The sequence below is a fragment of the Lissotriton vulgaris genome, chromosome 7 (genome assembly GCF_964263255.1).
Source record: "Lissotriton vulgaris chromosome 7, aLisVul1.2, whole genome shotgun sequence".
Classification (NCBI taxonomy): domain Eukaryota; kingdom Metazoa; phylum Chordata; class Amphibia; order Caudata; family Salamandridae; genus Lissotriton; species Lissotriton vulgaris.
In genome coordinates, this window is record NC_141695.1 from 290,402,118 (window position 1) to 290,415,175 (window position 13,058).

The window sequence follows — 13,058 nt, forward strand, 5'->3', positions numbered from 1 at the left end:
ACACCATCTCCTCCCTCGCCTGTCTATCCCCGGCATTCACGAGCTTGGGAGACCTGAATCTCCACTTCGATGACCTCTCTAACAAAATAGCTGCCGATCTCAAAGCAGATCTAGCCTCCCTGAATCTCCACCTACAAAGTAACCAGCCCACCCACAACAAGGGCCACTTGCTGGACCCCACATTTACCAACCTCACAAGATTAGTCGTGAATACCCCCCTCCCTGGTCAGACCATTTCTTAGTCCCCTTCAAGCTACAATTCTCGGCTGAGGCACCAGAGAGACCTCCCCCAAGCACCTTCCCGCCCGTGGAATAATCTGGATACAATCTCTTGGGCACAAGTACTTACCTCCACCCTACCAGTACTGGACCTAGACCCCTCCAGAGCAGACGTCCAACTACACGATTGGATTAACCAATCCCTCAACATTACCCTGCCAGTCAAACCCCTCCCCAATAAAAAGAGAACAGCTAAATCCCTGTGGTTCACCCAAGAATTACTTAATCTCAGGAAGAAGTGCAAAAAACTTGAGCGCCTTTGGAGAAAGGACTGGGCGACGGAAAGTAAAAACGAGTATAAGGCCGCCATCAAGCACTATAAAAACTGTATAAAAAACACGCAGACAACCTTCTTCGAGGAAAAAATATTAGCGGCAGCCAACTCTGCTAAAGAAACTTATCGCATCGTAAGCATACTCACCAAAATTCCAGACCCTTTACCCACACCCGACTCATCGGGCATTAGATGCAACCAACTAGCTGAGTTCTTTTCATCAAAAATTGATAAAATTCTTACTTCACTCCCAGCCCCCAATTCCTTTCAAATCCCCGCCTTCCCCCCCCTCTGCTCCGAGGTTCCACGCCTCCAAACTTTTCCCCAAAATACCACAGAGCTATTTCTGTCCACTCTACAAACCGTAAAAAGTGGTGCTCCATCAGACCCAGCTCCCATGAGCAAATTAAAACTGGTCGCCGCCACTGTTGCCTCTCCTCTGACCCACCTCATTAACGCCTCTTTTGTACTTGGCTCGGTCCCAGCCAACTGGAAGAAAGCCACAGTCAGGGCTCTTCTAAAAAAAAACCACCTGGATCCCACGGACCCAACCAACTTCAGACCCATCTCTCTTCCCCCAGCTATCAGCAAAGTGGCCGAACGAATTGTCAACCACCAACTTTCCAATTTCCTAGAATCCAACAAACTCCTGCGCCAATCTCAGACAGGGTTTAGACCTGGACAGGGAACTGACACCGCTCTGCTAGCCGTGGTCGAAGAGGCAGGAACCATCATAGACGCAGGAGGGTCAGTGGCAGTGATCCTCCTCGACCTGAGTGCCGCCTTCGACACGGTGGATCATGCCATCCTCATCCACCGGCTAAGTTTGATAGGAGTCTCTGGCTCCGCCCTGTCCTGGATCAAATCCTTTCTGGAAGGAAGAACCTTCCAAGTGTCGGATGGCACAGCCGTGTCCAAAGCCCTGCCACTACAGTGTGAGGTCCCCCAGGGCTCCTCCCTGAGCCCCACACTTTTTAACGTCTACATGTCCCCCCTAGAGGACATTATTTCTCCATTCAGCATAAAAACAGTCATGTATGCCGATGACACCCAGCTGGTGGTCTCCATAAACCAGCTGAGCAAAAGCCTAGACAATCTGGCAAGGTGTCTCGAGAGCGTCTTTCACTGGATGTGTGAATCTCGATTAAAACTAAACGGAGAAAAATCCGAGATACTTCTCCTGGGAAATCCTCGCAAACTCCCTCCATCCCTTCCTTGGCCGCCATGCATGGGAACACCTCCTACCCCCAAACCCGAAGTCAAAAGTCTTGGCATCTGGTTGGATCAAGACCTCAACTTCAAAACTCAGGCCAGAAAAACCACGGGCACTTGCTTTGGCCTCATTCGAATGGCGCAAAAAATCCTCCATCTGATCCCCTTCCAATCAAGGAAATTGCTGTTGCAGGGGTTGGTGAACTCCAGACTGGACTATGGCAACGTCCTGTACCTGGGGGCACCAGCTTCAGTTATTTACAGACTGCAATGCGCTCAGAACGCTGCTGCCAGACTCTTAACCAGAACCAAATCGAGATGCTCTGCTAAACCAGCACTCAAAAGCCTGCATTGGCTTCCAGCTAAAGAAAGGATCACCTTTAAGACCATATGCATTTCACACAAAATAATGCAAGGCAGAGGCCCTCCGATTCTGAGATCCTTCGTCAAACCCCATCACTCTAACAAACAACTTAGATCAGATTCCCTCTCCCTGGCCCGCGTTCCCAGAATAAAAAAGTCCCGATCCGGGAGGCGCTTGTTCTCCTACAACGCCCCAAAACTCTTGAACGCTCTCCCACTTGCCATGCGGAGAGAACGCAATCTTTTGGCCTTTCATAGGCAACTAAAAACTTGGCTCTTCCCATAATCTTTCACTTCTTCTACTCCCCCTCTGGAACTACAGGTCAATTCAGCACTGGGACGCCCTAGGGTAGCTACGCGCTTTACAAATCCCCATTCAAATTCAATTTCAAATTCGATTTTACAAGAGAGCAAGGAACACAATAATCTCACAGATTTCGGGGAGACACCCTGCAGCTCCTTTGGTAAAAAAGTGCTGGGTGGTTCTCTGTGCCAAAGGCACAATCCTTGGAGTCTAACTGACATCCTTGGCTGCAATGACAATCAAGATTACAATATAAACACAAGACAGGACAACAGGGAGCAGAACAAGGAACACCAAAACAGAAACAGGGTTCAGGGAAAGTAGGACTGGAATCAAGATCTGCTTCTGTACTGGAATACGCAAAACATAAGGGAAGGAGAACACAGGAACAAGAACTGGACTCAAAACTGGAACAAACTGAGCACAAGGCAAGGAGATTGAAAAGAGTGCAGAAAATACTAAGAACAATGATTAACACAGATCCGGAGAGGCAGGAACACAACAGATAATAAGTGACTCAAACGACAAATCAGGACACACAGCAGCAGGGACGCAACAGAGCACTAGGAGACTCAACAACCACGTCCTTTGCGTGCCACTGCACTCTGGTCTCCCCTGGAAGAAATAGCCAGAGGCTGAGGAGAAGAGCACAGGTGCAGGGAGAGAGCCAAGTGCAAGGAATAAAACAGGTGCAAAGAATCATGGAACCACCAATGAAGGGAAGGCTGAACAGGGGTTGAAAAACATAGAATACCAGGAAAACCAGGAGACACAAGACAGGAAGTAGGAAAGCCAGGAATGGAGTGTGGGTCAGAGACAAGAGATAGAAAGGTTCAGAATGCAGATATAAAGGGGTCAGAAAGGCCATGGGATCCAGGAATCAAGACAGAGAAGAAATCATCACCACCAGGGTATGAGCTAGGAAGGGTCTGAGACAGAGGGAACTACAAGGACCACGGTGGGAATGAAACCTGGCCTGCAAGGGGAAGCAAAACTAAGTTTGTTCAGTGAAGATGTGTATAATGTCCTATACTAATATAATGGCTGGTTTCCAAAAGGCCCTCATAAGCGACACTTTGTGGCAGGGTGGCAGAATCCTGTAAGATTTTGGCCTTGATCAGTGTCGTTTTTGATGCTCATACAATGAACTAACCTTTATGTTATGAATCTGACCCACTGTTATCATTGTTAGAGAGGGTCCTTAAAAAAGAAGCACCCCTGGAAATCCAATAAATATTGCTACCAAAGGTAACTTATTCTTATGATGAACATTTCTTCCAGCATATTTCTCACCTTATGAATTAGTCCCAAAGCAATTCCCCTTCCTCCTGGAAAATGGGATTGAGTAGTGCCACTTAGCATAGGAAGTCCTAGCAAACAGCCTAGCATTCAGAATAAGCAGGCAAACCGAGTAACTATTCATCAGTTCCAATAGTGAAGCCAGAAGTGGGTTAACACTAAATTTAAATCCAACTGTGGAACAATAAAAGGTGTGAGAGGGCACAAGAATAATAGTCCTTTCAGAAATCATAACACTTAAAGTGACCAAAACAAAAAGGGTTAATGGGGAAGGTACATGAAGGGGAACAGAGCAGCAAGCAGCAAGCAGCAAAACAACATTTTCACAGTGGCGACTACTAAGCCCTGCTGAACAAGGGTGCGCCTTAAGGGCAGAATATCAAAAAGGCGAGACTCAGAGTGGTTTAAACCCTCAGATGTGTGACAAACAAATTAGGACCAGTGGCCCACATAGACACACTTGGTAGCTGTATTTCGGGCAGCCAGGATATCATCCTCTATTTCTGGTGGTAAGTAAAAAGTTTCTAGTTGCCCCTGCACAACACCTCCTATTAAGGATCCCAGCTTTTAGGTCCATGCAGAGAAATCCCAATCTGCAGAAGATCATGTTCTTAATTTGGTGATGAAATTCCCATTCCTGAATCTCTGAATAGAGATCGGGAACCCATCTTCTCCAGCCTGTTGTCCAAGTATGAAAATACAGAATTGTCTCTAGAATGAGGCAGCTACCATAGCCATCAGTCTGGTGAAAACAAGCAATAGGCTCATTATGAAGAAAAAAAAAGTTATTACCATGGAAGTGTAGTTCTGGGACCTATTGTGAATGCATGTGGGCAGGAATAATTGGTGAACGGAAATAGGTGTTCTGGAGATTCACGGAAGCCATGTTTTGAGAACCAGGAGTACCTGCTTTAGAGACAGCATTTTGGACTTGCCTTGCAGAATGAAGATGTATAGGAGCCTTGACCTCCTTGAGGATCAAGCTGTAAAAAGAATAGAGTTTTGCATCGCTCCACTTCAAGGTCGCCACCTCTATGGCCCCTTGACTCAACAAGGCAAGAAAGCACTTTGCAGAAGGTGAGCTTTTTGGGTGGGGGTCAGAAAGGGAAAGTTGTAACTCTTGCGCAGTGATCTGTCTCAATCGTCTCCCCATTTGGGAGACCAAGTGGAAGCCTATCCTCCTTAGTGGCTGTGGTGGTAGAGAGAGTAGAAGTCAAAGCCGATTTTAGGCAGGATAGCCATCTGAAGATTAGGGAGACTGGAGCCGCTGTTGGTGCTGTTGGAACATTTAGTTCGGCCTCTCTTTGAAAGGACTGGTAGAACTGCTCTGGGGACTAGACTGGCTGGTAAAATTGTAGTTGTCATGACGGGTGCTTGGGGAGAAGCCCCAGAGGTGAATGTTTGGCTGGGAATGGAAGGCCCAAATAACAAGCCACTGCATGGTTGTTCTTGAAACTTTCCAGGAAGGAGTCTGCTTACCTACTGAAGAGCCCTCATCATTGAATGGAATGTTCATTAACCCCTTTGATGCTGGTGACGGAACCATTCCGTCATCGGACACGGTTGAGCTGTGCTGATGACGGAATGGTTCCGTCACGATCACACCCATTATTATTAGGGCCCAGCACAGGGGGAAAATATCAACAGCAGCGATGAGGTTAATGCTGCCTGGACATCTCCAGAGAAGCCGGTTGAGCACTACAAAGCATGCATGCAAAGTGTGCCTGTTGTGGCCATTACTAGTGCCATTGTTTTGGCAGCATCCAAGCTGCACTTCAAAATCCATCCAAACCACTGCTCACTAAATCCAAGCAGAGCTTTTTCATGCAATCACGAAGCCTAACTCCTGCCATCATTGCCAATTTATGCAGGGCATGAACATAACATAACATAACATTCAAGAAGGATATGGCGTTAGCACTGGGTAGGGCAAGGTTGCCGGATGTGGAAATCTTGGACTCCGCACTTGGAAAGATACTACTCATAAATCCCTTTGTGAATATCAAACAATCGTAAACGTGAACGAAAGTGCAAGTTTACCTTCATGAGACGATGATTCCAGTTGGAAAGAATCGTAAAGATCAGCCACAGCAGTGTTTGTGCATAAAACATGCCAAACAAATCATAACCCACTGGAGAATATGAATCCCCATGAGATTCTTTCTATAATTATACATTTTTATTTTTGTTTTTTTGTAAATAGGACGTATGGTTTGTACAAAACGTAAGATAAAATCATCAGAGACACTTTTTAGATTTTAGAATTTTAAAATCACCATGAGGAAATAAACTGAAAAATCAATTTTCTTGTTTGTTCGTGCTTTGAATTATTATTTCATCAATTGTTTCCCTCGGCAGCTTTTTGTATATCTGCAATTGTACAGCTGAATACGACAATTTATTCTTTATTCTTCAAAGGATTGCCCATGCATTTGAAGTGGAAGAGTAACTAGCATACTCAAATGCATAAGTAGCATACCGACTATGGTGTAGGACTTACAAAGAGCAGCATTGGAAGTTTCATAATATAATCATGACTGACACCATCTACTTTTGATTCGCATCTGTCCTAAAATTGTGGATAATAAACATGCAGATTCTCTTGATTGTTTTGGATTTGCAGGTAAATATCATCCTTTCACGGTGCATTTGTAATAGACCGTGCAGTCAAGAAGTCAAAGGCCGAGTGAGCAAATGTCAAAATGTGTTGGAATTCGTCCAGATACTAAACAGGGTTTTACGTTTATGATGTTGCTTTTCTCCCCAGTTGCTCCCATAGTTATCCCAGAGTCTAAATGCACGTCGGTCCGGGACACTCTGCAGTGCATGTGTGAAGTGAAGTCCAACCCAGAGCCTGTTATTGTCTTTGAGCTTCCTGAAAAAAGTATTAGCATCAACGAGTCCAACCGTGAGTTTGTGTACTCCCAGAAGAACGGCTACACGGTCAGCAGCATCCTGACCATTCGCGGGGAGCCCAGCGAAGACATCCTGGTCCTCTGCTCGGCCTCGAACGTGTACGGCACCAAGGTTCATGAGCTGCCCTTCAAAGACACTAGTGAGTTATTTTACAAATCCAAATGTATAGCAGAATTATACACAATGCCTAATATTTTGCTAAAAACCTTTTTGATATGTTTAGGTTTTGTTACATTAAGGGTACAGGTCAGGTCAGGTTTGTTGGTCTGACCACTATCGAAGTTATAAAGCTGATAATGCGCTAATGCTTCCACTGCAAACCAGTCCTGATTGCAGATATGATTCAGATGGCACACTTACAGGGAGGGTTTACTTGTTTGGGTGAATGCAAACATCTGGAACATATTCCCTGCTGGTGTGAGTGAGAGAAGAATTGGAGAACTTTGGAAGGTTGATGTTCCTGCATGACGCATACGGGCTGACCCGGGGGTAGCAACTGTCCCTGCAGCCCACTGGGGCGATGGCCTTGAATACACCAGTTGGACTACAACAGCTATGTATTCTTTCTCAAGATTGTAATCCTTGCCCATGCTTTAGTGTTTTCACTCACTCGGATTGGCCAAAACCTGCATGCTGTGCTGCATTATGTGTGGAATAAGGGGTGAGGGTTGGGCATCAGGGGTCTCTGTAGGCTGACGGGGATGCGTTTCCTGCTCCTCAGTACCATAGGGGGAGATCGAGTGAGGCTGGGCTCCACTTGTGCCTGTATCCACTACTAGTCCGGTGTTCCCACACACAGAAAAATGCTGGAACACTACGGCATTTGTGATGGGGGTGGAGCAGAGCAGACTGGCTCTGTCCTACCTTTAGTCGTGCCTTATGTATTCTGTATTGTTTGGTCATCATGACTTGGGACGTGAGCAGCAGGACTCATATTTAGCTTGTTTCTGTTAAGAAGCCTTTCATTCACAGCTGCATAAGCCTGATGTCAGCAGTAGAGGCCATTTTAGATTGGGAATTTCACACTGATGTTCTTTCAAGATGTCTTTGAGGTCTTGTTTCTGTTGTGTTGCTCTACAGTTACCCACATAATGTTAAGCAAGCACAATTGTCCTCCTAATTAAAGTACAGTACTACATTTTTTAAGGAAAAAGTTAACGGAACTCGCTTGGTGTCACACCTATTGTGTGCCAGAATAGACACACTTCAAAAATGTCAGTGTTGTAAAAGAAGAATGTCAGGATATTGTTAAATAAACATCAATGCAGGGATTGGTTTTAGTTGTGAGGGGCAACGACTGTTCTGTGTGTTCATTCCTATGCTGTAATATGGATGCAATGGATGTGATTTTGATTTATGTTCATTGTAGGCAAGTTTAAAGACTTAAACCGATATCTGGATGTTTATATGGTGGAGAAAGAATGGGTATTCTCGAATATTTCATCATAGATTTATCGTTCAGGGGATGTGTCATTCATGGAGATATGCGTTGCAAAAAGCAACGTTAATATTTTGAACTGACATTATCAAGGTTTATTCAAAATGATTTTAAAGCCAATAGCAAAGACGCAAGTCATGTCTATTTTAGGTGAATATGAGTAAAGAAGGATTCCAAATAAAAAGAGGGAGTTTTAAGCCAATCTAAGTATGGTTCCTTTTATGCTTAGGGAAGACTTATTTTTCTTAAATACTCTATAAAATGCATGAAAGCAAATAGAAACAATGCTTTGAGTAATTTTCTACATTGAAATGATGATTTGAGATTTTGCATAGATCATTGCAACCTCAGCAAATAAATCTAATGACTGTCATCCTTTGCCGTGGTTGACAACACTTTAATTGAAAATTTGAAATGCTAATTGGTTTAAAAGCTGGATTTATATTGGCTTACAAATAGATCCAGCCAGTTCCAGATTCACATCACTATACCACCTTTGTTGCAGCGATTGCTGCTTTTTTGGTTTTGTAGAACAGTATTCAGGTTGTCTTCTGCTCCTCTGTTTTTCAAGTTATTGGCCTAGATGTATCAAGCAGTTTGCGATTCATTAAGGCCGAAATTCTGCGAATTTCGGCCTTAACGAATCGTAAACTGAAATTTTGCATCTTTTGAGATGTATGTGTAATTAGCAAAATAAGGAATCGCAAAAAATTGCGATTCCTTATTTTGCATCAGCATTTAAGGAATCGCAAATGTGCGATTCCTTAAATGCCATGTATGAAGCTTTTTTTTTTTGCGAATTGAGGTTAAGGACTCGCAAATTAACACGAACTTGAGGTTCGTGTTAATTTGCGAAATCCTTTAAAACAACAAAATATCACTATTTTGAAGGTGGCATGTGGCACACATACATGCCCATAGGGCATGTATGTGTGCCATATGCACACACATGTAAGTTTCAGGGGTGCAGCAGGGTGTCCATAAGACACCCCTGCACCCTTGAAATAATTCTCAAATTGCGATTAGCAAATTGCGAATTCGCAATTTGAGAATTACTGCACATTCATTCCTATGGGCCTCCTGGCCCATAGAAATTAATGGGAAAATGATTCCTTAATTGCGATTAGCAATTTGCTAATCGCAATTAAGGAATATTAAGGAATCGCTAAAATATAGCGAATTTCTACATACATACCATTTTGCACTTCTCTAATAGCGATTCCTTAACAATCGCTATTAGAGAAGTGCAAAATGATTTCTTGATACATCTACCCCATTATGTTTTATGTATGGTAGGTTGTAAGTGTGTTGGCTATATAGGTTAACATTCCGATAAATGAAAAAGATAGGTTTAATGAACACAACAGAATTATACTTGAAGCGAAAGGGGTGTTTTGCATTGTCTCTTGAAGGGAATGTTGCTCAACGTTCTTGAAGGGAATGTTGTGAAGCATTTGGAGGGGCTGGGTGGGGGGGATGGGGTGGTAGGAGGACGGTTGGAATGGTGGCCGGCAGCTCCCTCATTGCTTACAGATGACTTGAATAAATAAATAAACCACATTCCTTCCATGTACAAGAGGATCTTTTCGGGGTGACTATGAAATAAATAGAAGGGTGGATTTTGATATAAGCAGTTAGACTACCCTGTACATGTGATTTCATCGGAAGGAACCAATACACGCCCAGGTTTGATTTGAGCCATTGCTAATGGTGCCCTGCAAGTCAACAAAAACAACCCTTGTCATTCCTGGGACTTTCTGAATTTAATTCCAGATTCCTTGAGGATTTTGATTCCACAGCAGAACGCTTTACAAAATTAAAGAAGAATGAAACCATAGAGGCGGTTGTCTTGCTTTCTCAGAAATTTAAGACCACTGAAAGAGTGCTTAGGAAAAATAGAAGAAATAAATACAGAATAAGCCACAGGCATATATACATATGCCGGAAAACTGATTATTATCTGATTATTCTTGTGAACCAGTATGCCTGAAATGGCCAAATCTGCCCAGTGCTTGACTGATGCCTGAATGAATCCCAGCTAATAATCGCCTCTACAGATAAACCAGGAAACTCATAACGAACTCAAGATTTGTATTACTGTGATGCAACAACAACTAACAGGAACCAATGACTCTTCAAATGTGAAAGCCACAGAAGACATTAAAAGAGGAGATATAATAACGGATGCCCAGTAAACAAAAGCATAACCTAGCGCTATTTTATATAGTGTGCACTTGTCGCCAAATTCCATGTCTATGCGTTCAGACTGGTCAAAAAAAGAACCACAAGACACAAAAATTATGATATGCGATATTTAGAAATGGATCACAAAGCTGTAAGTGTGCATCCAAAGATGGGGAACCACTGAAACTTTAAGTCCCTTCAACATAAACAAGCATTGGCAAAGCCAATAGGTCTTGGAAGAACACCCTGTTGGCCTTGGCAGTGCTTTCTTTGGGCACATTGCCACTGTGAATATGTATGTATCAGCTACATTCATCCTTGAATTGGATGTATTAAAGTATTACAAGTCTATTCAAAGAGGCCTACTATTTTAACATAAATATCTGCTGAGGGTGCTGCGAGTGATACAAAATAAAAAAAAGAAAAGAAAAATAAGCGGGCTGGGACAAGGGATGTAGGCACCTAGCGGGGAAGGAGAGCAACAGAGGAGTGGGATTGGGTGGGAATTTTAAAGAAAATTGGAGAGCCATGGGGCCAGATGAAAGAGAAAGAAGCACACTGGAAGAAACGAGAACAGGAATACAGAAGCACTCCCGTGGATCACTTAAAATAATTGAAAACATTTGTTCCCTGAATGCAAGTGACAACAGTAGTGGAAGGATACAAGTCAACCAATAAAAACCATATGTACGAGAAATGCACGGGGGTAGCCAAACACATAAGATAGAAAAAAATAAATCTAATCATGATCAAGGGGCTGACACAAAGCCCACTCTGTGTTTGAGAAACAACAGGCCTAGACCAATAGACAACTAGACTTTTTTGTAGCGGTGACATTAAGAAATACAGCAGTTTGCATCTAAAAGGCCACACAAAGTTAGAAGATCAGCGACTTTGGTCTTTTCATTTACAGGACATGAAAAACTCTAGGAAGCTACTTAACCAGTGGATAATAACTGCCAATGATTCATTACAGTGTGAAAAAAACTATATACTTACATATAAATATAGCACTCAGCTAGTTGTGTATTAGCTTTTATGTATGTTTATTATTCTAGATGATCTTATTCAAACAGAAGAGCTAAAAGCAGAATGGTGCGTGTTCGTAAACCACCTACAAACATGGTGCTTAATTTAATTCAACACAAGTCAAGGCATTGTCTATTTCTTAAGAAGAGGAACTGAATTTATCCTGGCTAGAACCATTTATTTTACAATACCAGAATAGCAAGTTTTAAATCTTATTCTACAAAAATATTGTAGCCATAATATTGACTTCAAAAATATTATGATGGGAAGTATTTATAGCTAAAGTTGTGTTTTCTTTCTGTCACTGTAACAAAGTGCAAGATATTATACATGGTATATTGATGTGCTTATGGAACCAGTAATCCTGGTACTTGAATATGTCTTGCCTCTGTGTTCATTCTGTAGGAGGAATCTGCAAATATTTCTGGATTCATATATTGTTGTGTATGTCACTAAGTTGAGGTAAAAAATATTGACCTACTGTTGAGATGGCATGGTATTCTGCATAGTAAATCAATGTGTTCCCCTGTCCTGAGTGCTCGACAGCATGTGATACTGGTGTCCAGAATTCTGAGTGGTCCTATCACCACTCTGATCTAGTGTGGGCCCAGAGGCCTTGGCCTGTCCATAGTAATGCGAGGTGCAGAGCTTGTCCTATGAACTGGAGAGGTGCATCAAGTGTGTCCACAGAGCTGGCATAGGACTTCTGTCCATGCCCCGGAATAGTCACATAAAGCAATGGTGGCAACGTACCAAGTTTTGTGAACCATTAGTTAGGACTAGTTATGACCAGTTATGACCAGACCTTTTTTCTGTGTCAGAACATAGTGCGGTCTACTGACTCATGTAAAGCTCTGTTAGTGTGGCCCCAGACCCTTGCACTGGCATTCCTTGTGTGTGTAGAGTTCATGTATGTGCAGTGGGTGTGTAACACGTGTGATTGTAGAACTCTGTGTGGGGCGAGGGTCTATGTGCAGGGACCTGTAAGATCCATTTTAGACATCCCCTTCGACACAAGATGTGGTGTGGATACAGTTTCCCCATGCCATGGAATTGTATTGACTGCATTACTGTGGCTGGAGGGTGGAGACTCAGACACTGACATGAGGAAAGATAGAGACAAGGCAACTCTTAGAAATTCAATTAAGTCCTTGTTGGCAAAGGGCTGCTAATTAGTTCTACCATTTGGTAGATAGGAAGGGTGAGAAGAAGGACAGCCGTTTTTGTTAATCAGGATGAATATGCTTTCTAGCAGGCACTGCACTTTTGTCTAACCCTGATTACTGCTTCAAGAAGGCTGATTACAGCCTGGTGCATAGATGTCACACTGCATTGTAACCTTGTTTTGGACACTTGTTCCTGGAGTCAGCAGAATTGCTACCTGCTGTGAGAGCCATCACCTTGCACAAAGGTAATGTCAGAGAAACAGACAGAAAATGACTTTGGAAATATCCACATCCTCTGTTAGAAAAATGACAATTTGCAATTCAATGTTCTTCCTGACTTAGGAAGAGATGGTTCTGAACAGTACTCCAAGGACTGCTAAGTGACCGGGGATGGTTTATCTCCAGAGGTGAGGGGACATCTTCTGAAGCCTGCATTTCTTTCTGGAGAAGTTGAGAGTCTTTCTAGTGCTTAGAAGCCTGTCTGCTGCCAAGGAAGGAGAGTGTCTGGCTCTGCAGAAGCCGAGACTGTCCAGGAGCAGAAGCGTAGTGTGAAGAACACGTAGAAGAAGCTGACTGCCAGTGGGAATGAAGCCA

The 13,058-nt window shown here is 43.2% G+C and overlaps 1 protein-coding gene across 2 annotated transcripts in view; it reads left to right on the plus strand.

Annotated features, from left to right (window-relative positions):
- Positions 1-13,058, plus strand: part of LOC147701407 (myelin-associated glycoprotein-like) — a 252,844-nt gene that overhangs the window by 179,252 nt on the left and 60,534 nt on the right. For both annotated transcript variants that reach the window (XM_086930086.1, XM_086930087.1), the window contains exon 7: positions 6,499-6,786. In XM_086930086.1, coding sequence (XP_086786212.1) covers positions 6,499-6,786 — 288 coding nt within the window. The remainder of the gene's footprint in view (positions 1-6,498; positions 6,787-13,058) is intronic.